The sequence below is a fragment of the Mchenga conophoros genome, linkage group LG11 (assembly GCF_057382185.1).
Source record: "Mchenga conophoros isolate Kocher_MC1m ecotype Shallow Benthic linkage group LG11, M_conophoros_male_GT1.1, whole genome shotgun sequence".
NCBI lineage: Eukaryota > Metazoa > Chordata > Actinopteri > Cichliformes > Cichlidae > Mchenga > Mchenga conophoros.
Genome location: NC_140536.1, coordinates 17,138,406 through 17,157,825, shown reverse-complemented (window position 1 = coordinate 17,157,825; position 19,420 = coordinate 17,138,406). Strand labels below are relative to the sequence as shown.

Here is a 19,420-nt window from a genome sequence, read left to right as displayed (position 1 = left end):
GAAGAAAATGAAGAAATAAGGAAACCTAAGTATATTTACTGTTTTTGTACAATGACACATTTCTGACTATATTTGTATAAGTATATGATAAATAGCACAGAATCTGTAACACGTTCGTTTTTTTTTTAATCTCTAGTCTTTTCGAGGCCCGAATGTGCAAGCGAACAGCCAGGGGCGCTTTTTGGTCGCTTCTATCGCGTTCGGTGTGTATGCACCGAACGCCTAAACGCGCTGCTTTGCGCTGCAGTGCGGTCCTCCTGCCACAGAGGGCGATGTCTGTTATAGTGCTGCAGCTCCAGCAAACTTCCGCTGGCCTGAAGGATTTGTGCCGCAGATTCGACAGAAATGTGTGTCTTTATTCAGTAAAAAATAGACTCTAAATCACGATTTAGTGAATAAATTTATTCGCATATAGGTTCTGGCCTGTATATAAATTAGTATTACTTCGCTCGTTGGTCGCAGAGGGAAATGGATGGACAAAAAGCAGGTAAGAAATTTGGCTAGCTTCAACTCGAATATGTTTTTCGGGTCTTCATGTTAACTCGGGCCAAATCAAAATAAACAGACGTGCATGGTTAAAAAAAGGGCACCGTTTCATTTGGCGTTTTTTAATATTATGCTCAAACTATGGACACTATACAGAAAGAAAAGTACAAATAAGCTACAAACCGCAACCTGTTACGTTAACACACAGTGTCACCTGACTCCACGGTCAATGTAGTTCCCACACTTAAATCAGCATTAAATGACAAATTATACACGTGTACTTTACTATAGCAATAATTATCATAGAAGTTAACAATGTCTGGTTAGACGATCTGGTTAGTTTGGGAGTGGCTTTTAAGCTATTGTTCCTGTAATAATATGTTTCATTTGAGGTGGATTGGGAGTTGAGAGAAAACCGATTACTTGTTTGTTATTAATCTTTTTACATTTTCCAGCAGATTACATACATGCAGTATATAACACGGTAAAATTAGCCAATATCCACCCCACAGTTTCTCATATTGCCGCAAAATGTATCTTCTCTGTGCTACAAATATTAGTTGATTAACGCATAAACCTCTACGGTACAAGAAAAAAAAAACCACGACGAGATCAACTTATTTAACAAAAGGCTCTGGATATGCCACCTTTTCTCTCTGTGTCCCCAGCTGGTTCTGTGTTTATGTGTCGCCTGTGCAACGTCTTTTCTCCAAGTCGCTCCCAGCTACTTGCACATTGCTCCCAGCTGCACCCTCAGCAGGAGCCTCTAGATGACATCATTATTGCGCTGCAGCCTCTTGTGGCAGATCCTGTGGAGAAGCTGGCAGATCCTGTGGAGAAGCTGGCAGGTCAGAGCACCACCACATCACCACTATTACTATCACAAAAAAAGACCTTACTCAGGTCTGTAAATGTTTTGGCTACACAGACAATGATTGCAGAATAATGTCTTTGTTGATGCTGTTCTCTTAGGTGGATGTGTTGCAAGAAATGAAAAAAAAAAAAACAGTGCTGCCTTTTTTTAACTGTTCTGTTGGATTATTGGCCCACAGAGACCCCGGTGAAGCGAAAACGAGGAAGACCAAAGGGCTCTACGAAGAAGATACGCACAGATTTGACAGAGGGCACGGCCATTTCCAGCCATTCTCCAGAGAATAACTCCAGAGAAGAAAAGAGAAAAAAGGAGGAAATTCAACAATTTAGTTCAGCAGAAGGTGGTATTGTTGCCTTATACAGTGTAAATCAATCTTTTGTTACCTGGTAGTACTGGTCTGCAGACTGCTAACTGATTATATTAGTTGGATAGCTGGTTCTTGTTTTGTATTCCTGATTAGTAATGTAGCTTTGCTGTTACTAATCTGTGGTACATATGTTTTTGTAATAATGTTTTTTTAGCACAAAAAAATGATGGGATATCAGGCCTGGAATGTAGACACTGCCATCGCTCATTCAGCAACAGGCGTCAAATCCTTAAACACATCTGCCTAAGAGAAGAGGATGAAGATGCAGATGAGGAGGAAAATGGTGAGGAATCAAAGGGCACAAATGTGAAATAATTTATCAGCAGGAAAGTCAATGCCTGCCGCAGATGATTTCAAAGAACAGTTAGTTGGAGAGCATGCTAGAAATGTTGCTTGAAGACTGTTAAATCTTTTCACACACACACTGAAGATGTTAAAGTAGATCTAGTTACTGTACCTAACATTTGAAGTTTATCAATTTAATACACACAATAATTTTCAGGGAGCATCTCTGGTACAGCAGAAGGTGAGGGAACGGAAAATGTGGATCCCGGAGGAGTTGATCCAAACCAGAATAAACACAACCAGACACAATCAGGACTTGATCGAGAAAGCAGTAAGATCATGAATATGGTTTCTTAAAATTAATCATTATTGGAAGAATAATGATCTGATCTATCTTTTGTTCTCTGTTTATAGAAGGGGGAAACTCTAGATCCTTAAAAACCAACCACAGTTGCATCTCCAAGGAAGGAGGCCAAGCAACAGGAAACAAAAAATCTGTTATCAGTGTTGTTCTGACAGAATATGAAACACTTCCAGGTTGGCATTAAAGCGGTATTTAAGCCTGCTTTTACTTTCTGGCTAAAAATGCAGTTTTATGAATAACTATAATACTTCACTTTTAATTCAAAAGGTGTTTTTAAAATGGTTCCTGTAGAGGAAGGTTCAGCAGAAGCAGAATCTGGTTCTATCAAACCTCAATCTCAACCTCAGGTAAGTGCTGAAATGCTGTGGAACAGCAAAGAGTCAGTTCACACAGATTTTAACCCCTTAAAGCCTGAACCATGGAATTGCCCAAATCAGTTTCTTAAATGGAGTGTTTATCGAACCTTCTGACAAATAAAAAAATAAAATATAGTAATTTGCATATATTAATTTTAATTTGTATCATGTTTGCCACATCCAGCTATTTTTGTAATTTATTCCTAAAAAATGTAACGTGCAATTTATTTTGTTTATCTGGGGGTAAAACTATTACACTGATTATGTTTCTAGGAGTCCTAAAAACTTATGTATTAAATACATTACATTTGGCTTTAAAGGGTTAAAATATGTTTTTTTTTATGTACAACAAAGTCTTCTAACAAAGTTACACAGTTTAATTTACACATGGTTTGAGACCTCTTCCTTTTGTAACCATGTTAGCCACGTGGTGTTTTGATTTTATGTTGCTCATAAAACTCGAAATTACACAGAAGTAAAATTCAATTCTGTCCTTTAGAAACACAGGATTGTTCACAGTGTTTACATTATACTTACTTTCTGCTGACATCTCTATAACTTGTTAACAGTGTTTTTGTTGCAGTGAAGAAAGTTTTAGTAGTTCAGCTGAATTTGAACTCGTGATTCTGTCCTAAAAAAGATACCGTGTTTGTTGTCCAAAAGTATTTTGTGACATTATTATATTGATCTTTCTGGACATTCAGCACTCTGCAGTCGTCCAGAATGAGTCACATGATGTTGCAAGTGAAGCCATCACAGATAACCCTCAAACAGACCAGGAGCCAAGGTAATTAATAAATTATTAAACCAGAAGATTTCTTGTAAGTAATTAGAAGTCAGTGTAATTGATTTTAGGTGAAATAGTTGGTTTGTGAACATTAACAATCTTTTACAAGATTTTTAAGTTTCTGGTTGTCGCTGTGTGACCTGTCAATGTTTTGTTTTGTTTTCTATTCCTAGTTCTAATCCTACCACAACAACAACGACAAACAGCAGGGGCTTCCAGGAATGTTCTATCAAACAAGATGCTTCCAAGTACTTTTTGAATATTTTAATATTTGTAGTTGTATTTTCACTCAAATGTTGTTTCTTCATATGTGCATCATGTGAAAAAATAAGCGCACCCTTACTGCCTTTACAGAAATTAAGAAAGTAAGTAGCATCCAGGTGCTGCTAATCAAATTTACTTGACTGTTCCAGAGCAGCTGAGAATAGTTTTAAGGCCAATTCCAAACAATTTGTCCATCATTCTACAGAGAGAAAGATTATTTACAAGTATACAAGACAGTTATTAATCTAAGCAGGAGTGGGCGTCCCACTAAATTATCCTAGTATTAGACCACTACATATAATACCTTGCAGGCCTCAGTTAGCATGTATAATATTAAAGTTCATGAAAGAACTTAAAAAAATGGAAGCATGGATTAGGTTACATCTTTTGTAATAAAGTCCTTAGGACAGACAAAACCAGATGCAACATATTATCAACACACACACAGCTCATAGCATGGTGGTGGCACTATGATGATTAGAGCTTCTTTACAGCTGCATGACTTTGCAGTCATTGAGTGGACTCCTCTGTATACCAGAGTATTGTAGAGGCCATCTGCCCAAAAGCTAAAATGTGCAACAGATTAATGATCCCAAGCACAACAGCAAATCTATAACAGAATGGCTGAAAAAAAAGAATCAAGGTGTTGTAATGGCCCAGTCAAAGTCCAGACATCATCAGCCCGACTAAAATGCTTTGACCGGATCTTAAAAGCACTGTGCATAAATGAATGCCCGCAAAACCTCAATAAACTAAAGTAACGCTGTAAAGAAAAGGAGGGCAGAATTCCTTTACAGTGATGTGAGAGACTGTTAAAGTCCTACAGAAAACCTACTTCAAAAATTACTTCAAGTTATTGCAGCTAATGCTAACTACAAAATGCTGGCTCATGGGGTGCACTTAATTTTTCACACGGCAGTATAGACACGACTGTATGTGGATTTTATTTTACACAGTTTTTAGATTTGGGGCTACAGCGTAGCTAAAAGCTTCTTCTTATGTAATATGACAGAGGTTAGGTCCACCCTGTTTCACCATGATATCAACAGGAGTGAAACTGATCAGCTATGAGAAATGTAATATTGTCACCTGCTGTCTTACAGTTTACCTCAGAGCCACCTGAAAATTTTTGCCTGTGAGTTCTGTAACAAAATCTTTAAGTTCAGACACTCACTGGTTGCTCACCTGAGGACACACACCCAAGAAAAACCGTTTCAGTGTCTGCACTGTGACTACGCATCGGCCATCAAAGGTAAATTATCTATAGATTTCAGGATGGCTGCGTAAATGAATACAAAGTTGAAGTTGTAGCATTAACTGGAAAAGGAAGAGTTGCACTACTTACTAGATTTGTCCTTTAAAGCAAACCTGAATGTTCACCTGAGGAAGCACACTGGAGAGAAGTTCAGCTGTCAGCACTGTCCTTTCACCTGCCTCAGCCCAGGACACCTCAAGGTGCTGGCATACTGCTCTCAGTAGTCATATTGTTACATGCTGAGTATTATTAGCATTAACACACAGGCTTCAAGATATTAAAGTTCTCTTTTGACCGTGTTAGATATACTGAATATATTTTCAGTGTGAAGCTGCATGGTTTGTAATTTGTGTCTCTGTGGATGCAGGTCCATATAGAGCGTGTCCATATGAAGGTGAAGCAGCACTGCGGCTTCTGTGAGAAAAAGTACTCTGATGTCAAGAACCTGCTGAAACACATGGAGAAACGACATAATCTAAAAGATCCCACTGTTTACCAGAGCTACCAACAACTGAGGTTTGTCCTGCTGAAGAGGTTTTCAAACTGTGAGGTGCTCCTCCAGGGAGGTGGTGCGTGAAGTGTTGAATGGGGTTTATAGCCAAAGACAGAGGGAAGAGTTCCTGATGCAACAATACGTTAATGTAGCTCATTGTAGATACACTATATTGCAAACGTATTTGCTAGAGGGACATCCCGTTCTTAATCCACAGAGTTTAACATGATGTCGGCCCACCCTTTGCTGGGATAACAGCTTCAACTCTTCTCTGAATGTTTTCCACAAGGTTTAGGAGTGTTTATGGGAATTTTTGACCAGAAGGCCTGGCTCGCAGTCTCCACTCTAATTCATCCCAAAGGTGTTCTATCAGGTTGATGTCAGGACTCCATTCAAGTGCTTTCACATCAAACGTGATCTTCATAGATCTTTCTTTGTAAAAGCTTGATTTTATACGCCTGTTGCCATGGAAGTGATTGGCACAGCTGAATTCAATGATTTGGATGGGTGAAGGAATACTGTGGGCAATATACAGGGAGTGCAGAATTATTAGGCAAGTTGTATTTTTGAAGAATAATTTTATTATTGAACAACAACCATGTTCTCAATGAACCCAAAAAACTCATTAATATCAAAGCTGAATGTTTTTGGAAGTAGTTTTTAATTTGTTTTTAGTTTTAGCTATTTTAGGGGGATATCTGTGTGTGCAGGTGACTATTACTGTGCATAATTATTAAGCAACTTAACAAAAAACAAATATATAAACAAATATATATATATTGATATATATATATATATATATATATATATATATATATATATATATATATATATATATATATATATATATATATCAATTATTTATTTTTACCAGTGAAACCAATATAACATCTTCACATTCACAAATATACATCTCTGACATTCAAAAACAAAACAAAAACAAATCAGCGACCAATATAGCCACCTTTCTTTGCAAGGACACTCAAAAGCCTGCCATCCATGGATTCTGTCAGTGTTTTGATCTGTTCACCATCAACATTGCGTGCAGCAGCAACCACAGCCTCCCAGACACTGTTCAGAGAGGTGTACTGTTTTCCCTCCTTGTAAATCTCACATTTGATGATGGACCACAGGTTCTCAATGGGGTTCAGATCAGGTGAACAAGGTGGCCATGTCATTAGTTTTTCTTCTTTTATACCCTTTCTTGCCAGCCACGCTGTGGAGTACTTGGACGCGTGTGATGGAGCATTGTCCTGCATGAAAATCATGTTTTTCTTGAAGGATGCAGACTTCTTCCTGTACCACTGCTTGAAGAAGGTGTCTTCCAGAAACTGGCAGTAGGACTGGGAGTTGAGCTTGACTCCATCCTCAACCCGAAAAGGCCCCACAAGCTCATCTTTGATGATACCAGCCCAAACCAGTACTCCACCTCCACCTTGCTGGCGTCTGAGTCGGACTGGAGCTCTCTGCCCTTTACCAATCCAGCCACGGGCCCATCCATCTGGCCCATCAAGACTCACTCTCATTTCATCAGTCCATAAAACCTTAGAAAAATCAGTCTTGAGATATTTCTTGGCCCAGTCTTGACGTTTCAGCTTGTGTGTCTTGTTCAGTGGTGGTCGTCTTTCAGCCTTTCTTACCTTGGCCATGTCTCTGAGTATTGCACACCTTGTGCTTTTGGGCACTCCAGTGATGTTGCAGCTCTGAAATATGGCCAAACTGGTGGCAAGTGGCATCTTGGCAGCTGCACGCTTGACTTTTCTCAGTTCATGGGCAGTTATTTTGCGCCTTGGTTTTTCCACACGTTTCTTGCGACCCTGTTGACTATTTTGAATGAAACGCTTGATTGTTCGATGATCACGCTTCAGAAGCTTTGCAATTTTGAGACTGCTGCATCCCTCTGCAAGATATCTCACTATTTTTGACTTTTCTGAGCCTGTCAAGTCCTTCTTTTGACCCGTTTTGCCAAAGGAAAGGACGTTGCCTAATAATTATGCACACCTGATATAGGGTGTTGATGTCATTAGACCACACCCCTTCTCATTACAGAGATGCACATCACCTAATATGCTTAATTGGTAGTAGGCTTTCGAGCCTATACAGCTTGGAGTAAGACAACATGCATGGAGAGGATGATGTGGACAAAATACTCATTTGCCTAATAATTCTGCACTCCCTGTAGTGTTGTTTTTTTTTTTTTTTTGTTGTTTTTTTACTAATTTGGCTTGTAATTAATTGCAAATGATCTTTGCGAGTCACAACACATGCATTTTTTTTTTTTTTTAATTTGGGTGAAAAGGGGGAAAATTACTTAATTTTGTCACTGTCAGATTTGGAAACTGATCTTTGCTGATATCTCTGACTGTTTCCTGTGACCCTGCCTTTGTAATCTGTTCCGTTTGTCTATATAATCCAGGTTAAAAACTCGCCAGGGCCTCAGACAGCTCCTTTACCACTGTCACATATGTAACCGACGCTTCAAAAACCACCTAGAGCGAGAGCGCCACATGTTAGTCCATGGGCCTAAGCGTCCCTACGCTTGCCTGCTCTGTGACCATGCCGTGACCAAGATGGTTGCCCTCTCTGCTCATGTCAGGAAGCACCTCTTCCTGTACGTGTGCTCCGTGTGTAACGAGAAGTTTGTCAGCTCACAGAGGCTGAAGAGTCACTTGACAGAGTGTCACCCAGGACTAGATCAAGAGCAGACCTTCACTGACTCCATCAACAGCAGCTACTATTTGGCTCAGCCTGGAGGAGACATGCTGGGGAGTGAGGCGAGCATGGACACACAGGAGTGCCGGATACCACAGGAGAGAGAAGAAGACAGAATACGAGAAGAGGACGGACAACATGGCACAGGGGGGAAGGAATGGGAAGATGTGGAAAGAGAACAGCTGAGAGAAGAGAGAGAGCAAGAGAATGAAGAAGAACAGGCTAATAAAAATCCCGCTGAAAGTTTAGAGGCAGTGCCGCTGATAGATGGAGAGATGGGAAAGGAAGTAGGAATAGAAGAGAGAGAAGCACAGCCAACCTTTAAAGACGGACAAGAAGAAGCAGCAGCAGAGAAGATGTCACACATTAACACGCCAGACTCATGCAGCTCTGCAGCTGAAAGACTCAAAGAGGACTCGCACACCTTGTTATCACAAGAGAACATTCAAAGTCCACACTTAGAGGCTGGGACTCAAAAAAATGGACACGCACCTGCTGAGAACACACGCACATCATCTTCATCATCATCATCAGGAACTATAACCCCGTCTGATGCCAGCGCATGCACACATTTGTCTGCAGGTCCAGACAACAGCCAGGCTGCACAATCAGAGGAGGTAAATGCAAAATTATAATATGATTTAATTCCTAATGAAAATATTTCTTCTTTAGATGTTACCTCGTTTATGTTTTATATTTACACAAACGAGGAAGCACCTCCACATTAGCTGTATTATTCTTTAAGATCACAAACCAATATTACCAAGAGAAAAAAACACATTTTGTATTTTTTTTTTTTTTTAAATGGTGAAAACAAGTGTAGTTTTACTGGGATTAGATTCCTTAATCTGGTCGTATCCTTCTTCCTATTTGTATGACTTTAAATATGTAGATAGTCCTGCTTAATTTGCCAATGCAGAGATTCAGTTTGAAGTAGCGTCCTCTGCATGAGTGCTGAGCAATAACTATTTTATAGTGTGTTTAGTTCTCACGATAAATCATCTCCGATAAATCACTCATGGTAAGAAGACAAGCATTTTTATCCAGTCTTATACTGAGGTTGCATTTGTCCATTTCTGCTGGTAGGTTTCAGAGGGTTCCCATCACAGCGCATTCGAGCAGGTGTTTTCATCCCTTCAGAAGACTCAGCTCAATATGGAGACTTTCCAGCGGCTTAGGAAAATTTATGGAGAACTAGAATGTCAATACTGCGGTAAGACAAATAAAAAAACAAAACTCTTTGAGTAGATTGGATTTGCTTTGTCCTGCTTTTTTTAATATTCACTTAACTGTAATTTACTGTTAAATACTGTGTGCAGCTCCTAATCACAGTTTTGTGCCGCACAGGTAAACTGTTCTGGTACAGAGTCCACTATAACAGCCATGTGCGCACACACACCAAGGAGCACCTGCATTACTGCTCAAAGTGCAGCTACTCTTCCATCACCAAAAGCTCTTTAAAGCGACACCAGATCCAGAAGCACAGTGGCTTGCTGCTGACTTGTTCGAATCCTGACTGCAAATACAGCACGCCTGACAAATACAAACTTCAAGCACATATGAGAACACACAAAGAGCAGGTAACTAGCCTGAGCAGACCAGTTCCTAGTGATAGGTTCTTAATATGTGGTGCTGTTGAATTTATACACTGAGGCTTAAACAACTAAAAATGATTGCTCCTTCAGCCTTTCCTTGTGTCTTCTCTTCAATTACAGGGGAGGAGTGAGACGTGTCCTGTCTGCCATCATAATTATCCAGAGCACAGACTAAAGCACCACATTAAAACATCACACCCTGGTAAAGAACACACAAGCATTGCTGTGTCACTACAAAAAACTATATAACTCATTCTTGTTTGTTTTTATTTTAAAGCAGATTCAGATCTGTCTTTTTAAAACTGCCAGTATTACCTTTTGCTCCTGCCTCACTAAATCCAAATTATATTATTATATAATTATATATATTATATTATTATTATAACTTTTTATTGGGCACGTATTGTGAGCACAGTCAGTCAGGTAATTTTATATAAAAATAATGTTGCTTTCATAAATACACAGTGTAGAATGGTCTTCCAGCAAACTGATGTGATTTCATAAACTTAGTTTTAATCTATTAAAAATACACGCGGAACTTATTTGTGGAAGCTGCCATGTTGGCCCACCATCTTGAAGTGGCTGAGATGGACTGGCGATGTTCCACCTACTTGAGTTTTATGTGTCTGGCTACAGACTGTCCACAGACTGTCCACAGACTGTCCACATACGTAGTACGGCAAAGATGGAGGAGAAGAGCTCGTAGGCATTTCTGTCCCATGGTGGCAAATTTTAAGTAGTGCCTCCACCATCAGACTCAGGATATGTAGGATGATGCTTCTGTTTAATCATCCGAGAACCCGTCCCCTTCACCAAAAAGTAAAACAACTCAACTGGGATCTGGATAAAAACCTCATCCTCCCCTTCCGCACGTTAAGCCACACTTTACAAACTCAATTCAGAGCTCTAACACACAAAATATCCCTAAACACGCTTATTTATTCCAGATATTAATTGTTATCAGCAGATTAAACATGTGGCCGCCCCGTCTCCAGAGAGCTTTCAAAACGAGCCAACTAAACAACAACAACAACAGCTAAGCTATGCGTCATAAACTAAGTTATGCCAGCTAATGTTAGGCTCGAGTCTCTTAAAAATCACACTTTCCCTCTGATAAATAGTTTGATTATACTGAACAAGAACTTTTTCACTAAGTGTCCGAGTCCAACAATGTTAGATCCACTTCCAAGAAACTTTCCCTGATGCTGCTTAACAGCAACAATTGACTGCAATCTGCTGACATCTACTGGTTAGATTTTACCCCCCGGACCTTTAAATGATCAAAGTGTTGCAGTTGCTTTCAGCCAAAGCTGTCGCACAAGGCTAAAATAAATAAATAGCAAAGCTAGTTTCTGTTGCTAACTTTCACAATATTTTGATGCCCATTAGAAATTTGCCATCTTGTACATTTACTGCATGTTTCTTTGTTTGCATGGATGTTTTGGACAGACACTCTTCCTATACAAGGTAAAGGACTGATGGTGCAGCGTGCGGAGAAGTGCCCTTACTGTGACTCCTACTTCCTAAAGAACAGCAGTGACTTTCAGCAGCACATCTGGGCCCATCAAGGTCTGATAACACTCTGCTCTTTAAAGCTGGCGACACGCACACAGCACAAGTCCTCAGCACATGTGGGCGAGCACCTCTGCACAGAGTTTTACTGTATCATTATTTTTGAAAGCTGAGTTACCATCTGTCCCTCTTCCTCCTGGCCGTCGTCCAGAAGAATGAAGCAGACTGCAAATACACATGCAGATGTTGTTGAGGGAAATTGGCCCATTAGTCAAGTTACTCTTAAAATGATGAAAACAAAAACAAGCAAAATTGTCCATGTGTGATGCTGGCAAAAGAAACACTTTAATGGCTATTTTTCTTTTGCACTGGTCTCTGCAGCAGGACTTTTTGTTCTGCAGATGTTTTTTTTAAAGGTGAATGAGATTGCTAAAATTACTTTAAGACTGAAGAATATGTCCCTGCTCGGCTGAAGCTGCTTAATATATACAGCCTGTTCATATCTGCTGTAGAGTACAACATTTTGTCTTGAGGAAGCAAATTGCTGTACTCGCTTGATTTGATACGTTTTTTCACCTCGTCAGTTTATAAAACAACAATTTTCAAAAAAGTTTATCTGGCTTTATTTTCTTTTTCTTTCTATTCTAATACTTGGCTGACTCTAATCCAGATCACCGATGGCTGCACCTTTTCAACAGTCACTCGTAAATACAATTGGCACCAAGTATCCATAAAATATCCACTTTAGTCGCGTATCTCTTAAAAGTTCAGGAGTAAAAACATTTTCCTGCTGAGATTTGCTGTTTATGGCTTAAATATAATTTGATTGCATTTGGAAACGAAGATTTCCATGTTCAAAATGTCTATTTATTTTTTGCTTAATAATTTAATTTAATTGCTTAATAATCTTTTCTGCTGGCAGCTTGTTAAGTGTGTGTTTGTATGTTGTTGTCTGTGTGGGTAGGTTTGAAGCCATACGTCTGCAACGTGTGTGACTATGCAGGTCGCAGTAAAAGCAACCTGAAGACTCACATGAACCGACATAATACGGAGAGACGTCACCTCTGTGATCTGTGTGGGAAAAAGTTCAAATCTAAAGTCACGCTGAAAAGCCACAGACTGAGCCACACAGATGAAGGTATGCACTTTGTTAAAATTACATTATGTATTTCTTTAATATTATAATTTAAAATTAATGATAACTTTGCGTATGTCACAAATGCTCTTAATGACCAGTGATGATAAATGTCACAGTGTTTACTTTGCGTCTGTCCAGGGAAGCGGTTTCAATGTTCAGAGTGCGACTTCACCTCGGTCTCTAAACCTTCCTTACTCAGACACATGGAGCAGCACGCTAAATTTAAGGTCAGATTACATCTAACCTTACCATCCTCAGTTTTATTATTATTTATCTTTTAACAGAATATAAATAGAGCGACAAACCATCAGGGTCCGTGATTCCATCTCAAATCAACACGGGCCTTTTATGATACAAAGTTTCAACACCTATAATGATTACTGTGAGATTTTAGCATCATTTATCAAATATCAAAGAAGAAAATATATACTAATAAAAAAAGAGTAGAATAAAGAAATACAGATGACTGAAAATAGTGTAGCAGCCGTAATCCTTACACCAAACTCCTTGAACCACAAAACTTTCATGCAAATCTCAAACGGTCGAGCAGAAAATGTTCTAAAAGTTGGTTGATTTCAAATGAAATGACCCATCAGCATTCTGTATTTAAAAAAAACTTGCTTTAGATATGCTGCAAAATTTTACCCAACAAGAGAAAACTAGAATTAAACAGCAGCACTAACATGTGTTTGTCTCTGTAGCCGTTTCGTTGTGCTCACTGTCACTACTCCTGCAACATTGCTGGCGCTCTGAAGCGGCACTACAATGTGAAGCACCCAGATCAGAGATACGAGAATGCCGGACCCGGATTGCCAAACCCTGACGCCCTGAAACAGCAAGGTCCTAACTCTGCTCTCCCTCCACTATGTCCAGGCACCTTGATTATTATTAATTAATATATAATTTCACTGCAGCTAGACATTTGTAAAACATTTGAATACAGCGTTGACATTTGTTTTCTCTTGGCAAGCTCTGGTTACTACATTGTCTGACCTCTGTCGTAGCTGTAATTGTTGTCTGACTTAGAGTATGTAGGGTTTCAAACAAAGTGTAATATAGCTCTTTGTGTGTGCTTATGTTTAGGAGGTATGAAGTGTCCCGAATGTGAATTTGTTTATGGCACAAAGTGGGAGCTGAACCGTCACCTGAAGAGCAAACACAGTCTGAAAGTGGTAGAAGGCCCTTGGGAGGTAAACAAATACACAAGATACAATGATAATAAAATAAAGCTAGCTGGGTGTGAACGCTGAAGTGTGTGGACTGGTAGCCTAGAAAGGGTATTCTGTTTATCCGGATGTAGAGTTTACTGTAGAGAAACGGGGCCCGGCGAGCTACTGTAGCTCTTCTGTGTTGTGCCATCTGCTTGATCCAGAAGAGAAGACTAACTGCTCCATTAGTAAGACTCTTTGGTTATTGTTTTGGTATCAGGAATATTGGAACAGATCATTTTCTCTAAAAATCACGTCTCTGTGGCTTTCAAACCCAAAAACATACTACGCCAAAGAACTGGTCTACCCCAAGGATTGGGTCCCCCGGCACAAAGAGAGTAATGTAGTGCAGGTAGTGAAGTACCTGGAGGATTGCTGTGAATTATACATTGGGGAAAACAAACAGCCTCTGGCTAAGAGCTGCTACTTTCACCCAATTTATGCTTCAGCAGGAAATCTACTACGTAACTTGATCTGACACTGAAGAGATTACTTAAATGAATGAGAAAACATTTCTCCCACATCCAGATGAACAGGATTTCTATACATGAATGATTGAGCATGCATCCAAACATAGAATGAAATTTTATCACTTATTTACCGCTGTCCTGTTTGGCTAAGTAAAGAAGGTAAACATTGTATCCACACCATGTCATCCATACCATGTTAGCACCTTAGTATCCCATAGCTGTAGAATGTTACCATTGGGTTTATTTGTAGTAACTAGAAACTAACTTAATATAATCTCTTCCTTGTGTATGAATACGTAGGTGGGAGAGGAAGTAGAGGCGCAGTATGTGTCTGTGGAGGATGAACAGCACCTGTCAGAGGCAGCATTAGCAACCCTGCAGGACAACGGTAAAACCTTCAAGAAGCATCAACAGCTTCAGGATAACTGAAGCTGTTTTATGTGCTTATAATGTGCGTTTACCTATGTCCTATATAACACTGAATTCATTTAGTGCCTTTTCTGTTCAGTTAACATCCAGCAGATCACTGAGCTCAGTTCAGAGACTCAGGATGCTGTCACCTCCATGGTCGCCATGGCTCCAGGCACTGTAGCTGTTGTACAGCAGGTGAGCGACAAAACATCACCATGTAAGGAGGTGAGATTTTACAAAATGGCAAAAAGTTTATGTTGAGCTGTCTCTGAAGTTGCAGGTGGCCGACGAGCAGGAAGTCGGTAACTGCAGCAACCAGCTGATGGTGGTAAACACAGAGGGGGCCCTAAATGGTGACCAGGTGATGGTGTTAGAGGAGGGACACAGCCTGGAGGCACTGACAGTCCTTACTCAGGGAGACGACACACACCACTATATTGTCTACGTACAGGAACACACTGTAGAAATCAACTAGTGTTTTGCTACCATTTTACCATAATGTACCAATAAACAGTAAAATATGGATTTAGCAACATTTTCAACACTTAGTTACATATATTTTTCAGACAGTAATGAAATTAAGTGCAATACGCCTGTGATAATGTGGTATATTTTGTACTAACAAAGTATATTTTAATAAAATCTCTTCCCTTGAATGTGCTTGCTTCATTTCATCAAATTTAATGACAGGCTCATAACATGGTGCAATATACTGTATTAGAAATACCACAAAGCAGACTTCCCAGTAAACACCAGGTAAGAAGAAGGTGGAAGTTAAAACCACAGATACCATTCTAAAATGAAAATAGTACCATGCAAACTGATTCATGTGTAATTTATTCGCACATTTATTTGTCGCTGAACCGCATTAAATATTATTAATTTACCTAGAACGGCTCTAATACAAATGGTGTAGTTCCGTCTCAGTCCAATAGATGGCGGTGAAGAGCCTTTTGAGTGCTAACAGTGCATGTTAGTTTGCGCAGAAGAAGATGAACTGGTGGGAAATTTGACGCGAGTGTTTTTCTATTAACCGAAAGAGCCCAATAAACAAACAGCAATCCTATATTTACTAATATTTACTGGAGATGGACCGGTATGTTTTAGTTATATCTTTTTGCCGAACTGATGACGAGTCGCCGGATGGTTTTAAATGTAAGTTTTCATTTAACTTGGAAACATGTAATACTTCCTCTGCCAGTACCTTAAAAGTGTGCAGACTTAGCCCGTGTTAGCTTTGTAACTGTAAACTTCGTCTGGCTGAGCTCTTAATATCGTCCTGACTTTGTTAACCTTTGTTCGTATACGTTTGTGTTTCACATTTTGTTTGTAATCACGATGGTTATCCGGTCAAAGAATTTGAAGAGTGAACTATGCTAGCAGCTTTTAACAAAGTTGCTACTTGTTGTTCTTTTCAGTCTTAAATAAATCAGAAATCTGCTTGTAATGAATCCTGACAGCTCAGTTTTCACAGGTTTGGAGCCACTAAAGCAGATATATGGCAGACTCGTGGACATCTCCACTCAGGAGTCAGAGAAGGTTTCTGTGTTTCCAGGTACAGTAACAGATAGATAACTTAGATAGTTGCTCTATCTGTTGGTTCTAGATACTGCACATTAATCACTAATCAGCATCACTGTAAATGTTCAATTTTCAGTGGTCATTTCTTGGCCAGATGCTAAATTGGTCATCAAATCAGTCATAAAGGAACACCGTTTAAACCTATTTACGAATACATGAGGCAAAAATAAGATAAGAAGTAGTAGTTTGCAAAATAAAACATATACAAAGCAAACAGTTTTTGTAAGACACTGTTGCATTGTCAGAGCTTCTGTATAGCAAAGTATTCTAGAGTCAAATGTGAATCCATCTATCTGACAGCTGAAGTTTGGCTCAAATTGGCTAATGCAACAGGACAATGATCCCAGGCACAGCATCAAATCTGCTTCCTCAGAATGGTTGAAAAAGAAAAGAATCAAGATGTTGCAGTGGCCCAATCAAAGTTCAGACTTCAGCCTGGCAGAAATCCTGTGGCAAAAACTTAAGAGAGCTGTGCATGAAAAATCAGTGAACTGAAGCAACATTGTAAATAAGAGTGGTACAAAATTTCTCAACAACCATGTGAGAAAAGATGAAGTTATTGCTATTAAAAGTGGTTCTACAAGTTATTGAATCGTGCGTTGTACTTAGTGTTTTACAGCTGTATATACTTCAGTGTTGTATCAGTGTTAAGACAGACCAAGTTATTTCCCTTCCTTACATCTTTCTCACTGCATGTTTTCCCAGCTTGTTCTCTCAGTGGCAGCCCGTCAGCTCGGAGGTGGTACGTTGCTGTTCAGGCTTGTCACGGAGGTGCACAGGTGAGACACTTGGAAGATTCAAGAGCATAGATATGGTGCCTGTATATACAGCTTTTTTATGTGTGATGCTTTAAATTGTCACAAGTTGTCAAAGTCTGCACCAACGTAGCTATTGTGTCATTTCCTTTCTTACTTCTTACTTATTAAATACAATATCAGCTTTACAACAGTTTTATTCATCTTTGCAATGGCAAGTTAGGAATTGGTACAGAATGCCTTTATTAAAACTGCAAAAGCACTTTATGCTTCATACTTAACCACATTGACACACATTTGACAAGGAAACGATGCAGAATTTTACCTTTCAAACTGTTAAGTTGTGAATAAAGAATTCTGGATTTAGTTTAGTAATTGTCTCTTGTTTGGCAGTTTTGCACCTCTAAATGGGAAGAGTTGAGCCTTCACAGATGTGACGGTGAGGAGGAGAAACCCACTTCTTTGGAAGCTTGTTTGGGTTCTCTGAAGAACCAGGAGGCACCGGACCAAAAGGCTGATGAGCTGACACTGACAGAGTGAGATGATAATAATGATAATGTCTGCAGTTATTGTCCGTAACAGGGATTTGCTCCATCTATCCATTCAAGAATCTGCGTGACAGTGACATGTCAGCTCATCTGTTCTCAACTTTTAACAGGCTGATGGAGGAGGCTGCAGAGGGACTGCATGTGCTGTCAGACAAGCTTCCACCTCCAGGTACTGTTATCCAGTTAACATTGGTTACTTTCTATACTTATATATCTTCCGCCTTATAATTTTTATATAATTTGCTCGCAGTTTTGAAGCTGTTAACTTGGATCTTATAAGGCTTTTACTAAAAAAAAAAAAAAAAATCTAGTTTGAGGATTTTTAATCCACAATGCTTCCACACAGCACTTCTCAGGTGACTTCGATGATTACCTTTAGGGCGCAGTTCGCCACTTCAGTTTCTTCCATTCTGCATTAAGAAAAAAAAACGAAGATTGGCTTGTTTTACTGATGGGAAAAAAGAACAAGAAGTTTGCTGCACAAAATAATTTCTCATGGGGCGATTGTGTCTTAGCCAAATCAAGGAATTAAAACTTCTTCTTAAAAGAGTGCTGTCGAATTTTAAGCAGTTAGATTCTGAAAATCTGCCATGTGGAAAAGGTTGCCTGCTGTACTGCATAAATCTGTGTTCACCATTGCTCTGACTTCTTTGCAAATCTCCCTCGTGAAGTGTTTTCTTTTTTGTTTGTTTTTTTTAAGAGAAGGTCTTTTGGCACACAGTCTCCGCAGGAGTTCAGAAACAGTTACCCTCTAACTTTAGTTACCCTGAGGAGCCAGAGTCACTACAATTCTTGTAATTTGGTTTTGATAACAAGCGATTCTGCCTACTTTTTAAAAGCTCACGACTTGCCTTGATACGTCCTACCAAGAGATGGATGGATGGAAAGAAAAAATTAACAAATAAAAGAAGGAAACACTGTGTCCTTTTGTTTCCTATGTTTTTCAATCAGGTAAAGCCTTGCTGGATGTTCTGGTGCTGGGCTCTGCTGAGCAGTCCCCTCCTGTTAAAGACCTCCTGCCTCTGCTGGGAGCCGTCAAACACATGTCCTCCTGGCATGCTGCAAAGATCAGTGTCATCACACAGCACACACCTGGGTGAGAAGATGAAAAATACCCATGCATTACACTCTATTAGGGGTGGGTTTTGATAATCGATTTATCGATTAAACCTCACAAAATTTCAACAACCACCAAACAGCTAAAACAATGAATGAGAGCAGGTACACGGATTCTGCACATAAATGTAAACATAAAGCGCGGAGCCGCTGACGGATCAGAATCAGTGAGATGTCGTCTTTCTCACCCGGTCGGGGCTGAAAGCCAACAGCTCGCTGATTCTGATGTTTCGGCAGGTCCGCGCTTTGTGTTTACGCCCTTTTCTAAAGCTGTTAGTTTGATCTCTCTCCAAACAATATTGACCGAACCAGCAGCAAAAGAAGATCCAAACTACGCTTCACATAAACATCGTCATGGATTCCCTCTGACTTTTGCTGTTTTGCTTCCAACACGTTTTCTGCATTATTCGCTTGCTTGTTACACACAAGTCTACCGTTGTTTACAGCGCTGTCGGCCGCTGTTGTTTGTTTTTTTTTTTTTTTTTTTTTTCCTTCTGAAAAGAAAACCTAATTTCTGCTGTTCAATAGACTTCTGAACAAATTTAAACTTTTTAAAATTATGCAAAATGCAAAACGCTTAGCCGTGTCTCTAATAAAACCGCTGTAACTTCAGAGGCAATGTTCATATGTTGATTAATGGTTTTCTTTCGTTTTTGATCTACTGCAGAATATTTTTATAAAATCCCAGGCCAGGAAAATCACCTTCATGTTTTTCTGTGTTTTATCTTCAGCTCCTACACACAAAGGCATCTTCTGTGATGCTCACACCTTTGATAAAGTCTTGCGAGTGTCAGCTTCCTTTTTATAGATACAAAAATATGTAAATGTACTGATCTGAATTAT

The 19,420-nt window shown here is 39.4% G+C and overlaps 2 protein-coding genes across 3 annotated transcripts in view; both read left to right on the top strand.

Annotated features, from left to right (window-relative positions):
• The first annotated feature begins 255 nt into the window (after window positions 1–255).
• On the top strand, window positions 256–15,227 carry zfat (zinc finger and AT hook domain containing). Of its 2 annotated transcripts, none has more exons than XM_085291160.1 (24): window positions 256–487; window positions 1,155–1,334; window positions 1,539–1,700; window positions 1,882–2,010; window positions 2,230–2,343; window positions 2,427–2,549; window positions 2,644–2,723; window positions 3,437–3,519; window positions 3,693–3,767; window positions 4,887–5,035; window positions 5,147–5,238; window positions 5,406–5,554; window positions 7,948–8,860; window positions 9,330–9,456; window positions 9,591–9,823; window positions 9,959–10,040; window positions 11,288–11,407; window positions 12,315–12,488; window positions 12,627–12,715; window positions 13,190–13,328; window positions 13,572–13,678; window positions 14,467–14,554; window positions 14,675–14,772; window positions 14,858–15,227. In XM_085291160.1, exons 1-24 carry the CDS (start codon window positions 469–471, stop codon window positions 15,050–15,052), a joined length of 3,720 nt encoding a protein of 1,239 aa, XP_085147286.1. In that variant the 5' UTR covers window positions 256–468; the 3' UTR covers window positions 15,053–15,227. The 2 variants fall into 2 exon arrangements, with proteins under 2 accessions (XP_085147286.1, XP_085147285.1); XM_085291159.1 differs by having other exon boundaries at window positions 257–487; window positions 14,852–15,227.
• Window positions 15,228–15,579: 352 nt separating this feature from the next.
• mtbp (MDM2 binding protein) overlaps window positions 15,580–19,420 on the top strand; it is a 40,426-nt gene continuing 36,585 nt past the window's right edge. The window contains exons 1-6 of the mRNA XM_085291158.1: window positions 15,580–15,732; window positions 16,052–16,132; window positions 16,864–16,937; window positions 17,307–17,449; window positions 17,572–17,630; window positions 18,413–18,557. Coding sequence (XP_085147284.1) covers window positions 15,666–15,732; window positions 16,052–16,132; window positions 16,864–16,937; window positions 17,307–17,449; window positions 17,572–17,630; window positions 18,413–18,557 — 569 coding nt within the window. The 5' untranslated portion in view covers window positions 15,580–15,665. The remainder of the gene's footprint in view (window positions 15,733–16,051; window positions 16,133–16,863; window positions 16,938–17,306; window positions 17,450–17,571; window positions 17,631–18,412; window positions 18,558–19,420) is intronic.